The sequence below is a fragment of the Penaeus chinensis genome, chromosome 10, assembly GCF_019202785.1.
Source record: "Penaeus chinensis breed Huanghai No. 1 chromosome 10, ASM1920278v2, whole genome shotgun sequence".
Taxonomy (NCBI): domain Eukaryota; kingdom Metazoa; phylum Arthropoda; class Malacostraca; order Decapoda; family Penaeidae; genus Penaeus; species Penaeus chinensis.
The window spans coordinates 23,156,629-23,157,193 of record NC_061828.1 but is presented as its reverse complement, the minus strand read 5'-3'; the positions used below and the strand labels follow the sequence as shown (position 1 = coordinate 23,157,193).

The 565-nt window shown below is 33.6% G+C and overlaps 1 protein-coding gene across 1 annotated transcript in view; it reads left to right on the top strand.

The window, feature by feature from the left end:
- Positions 1-233, top strand: part of LOC125029691 (pupal cuticle protein 36-like) — a 1,221-nt gene extending 988 nt beyond the window's left edge. Inside the window, exon 3 of the mRNA XM_047619763.1 lies at positions 1-233. This exon is cut by the window's left edge and continues 306 nt beyond it. Coding sequence (XP_047475719.1) covers positions 1-67 — 67 coding nt within the window. The 3' untranslated portion in view covers positions 68-233.
- The last annotated feature ends 332 nt before the right edge of the window (positions 234-565 follow it).

Sequence of the window (565 nt, the reverse complement as noted above, 5' to 3'; positions counted from 1 at the left end):
CAGTGGCCAGTTTTCAGGATCAACATCCTCACAACAAGGACCCAGCACTGCCTATGGTTACCCTTAAACCGAAGTGCCATATGTATGCAAAAATGTTGCTGCCATTTGCTGATCCAGCGATATCATGATCTCTTGCCTTCATCCTAATCACCTGTTATTATTATAGTTATAATAGAAACATGATGCTTTCTAGTATTATAGATACGTGGTTATATTAAAAATGTACCTGTGAATTGAACTTTTTTCTCCATGATAAAAATATGTAATAGTAGATTAGACAAACTAAAAATTGTAATAACTACATCTGTACATAAATAGTTTACTGTCTATACACAGAAATACACATATTTCAGTTTATGGAGCGTTGATTTTATTAGATGAAAATTATTTTTTTAGAGCTGAGGAAAATGCTCAGATTGGACAAAACCCCTGAACTATGAGGGATAAACCTACTGTCGTAACAATATTCACATTATTCGATTAATGATATGAACATGCATAGGGTGATGATCCTAGCGTTAATGTGTACAATATGAACACGATTTATTCTATGATGAGTCTCGTC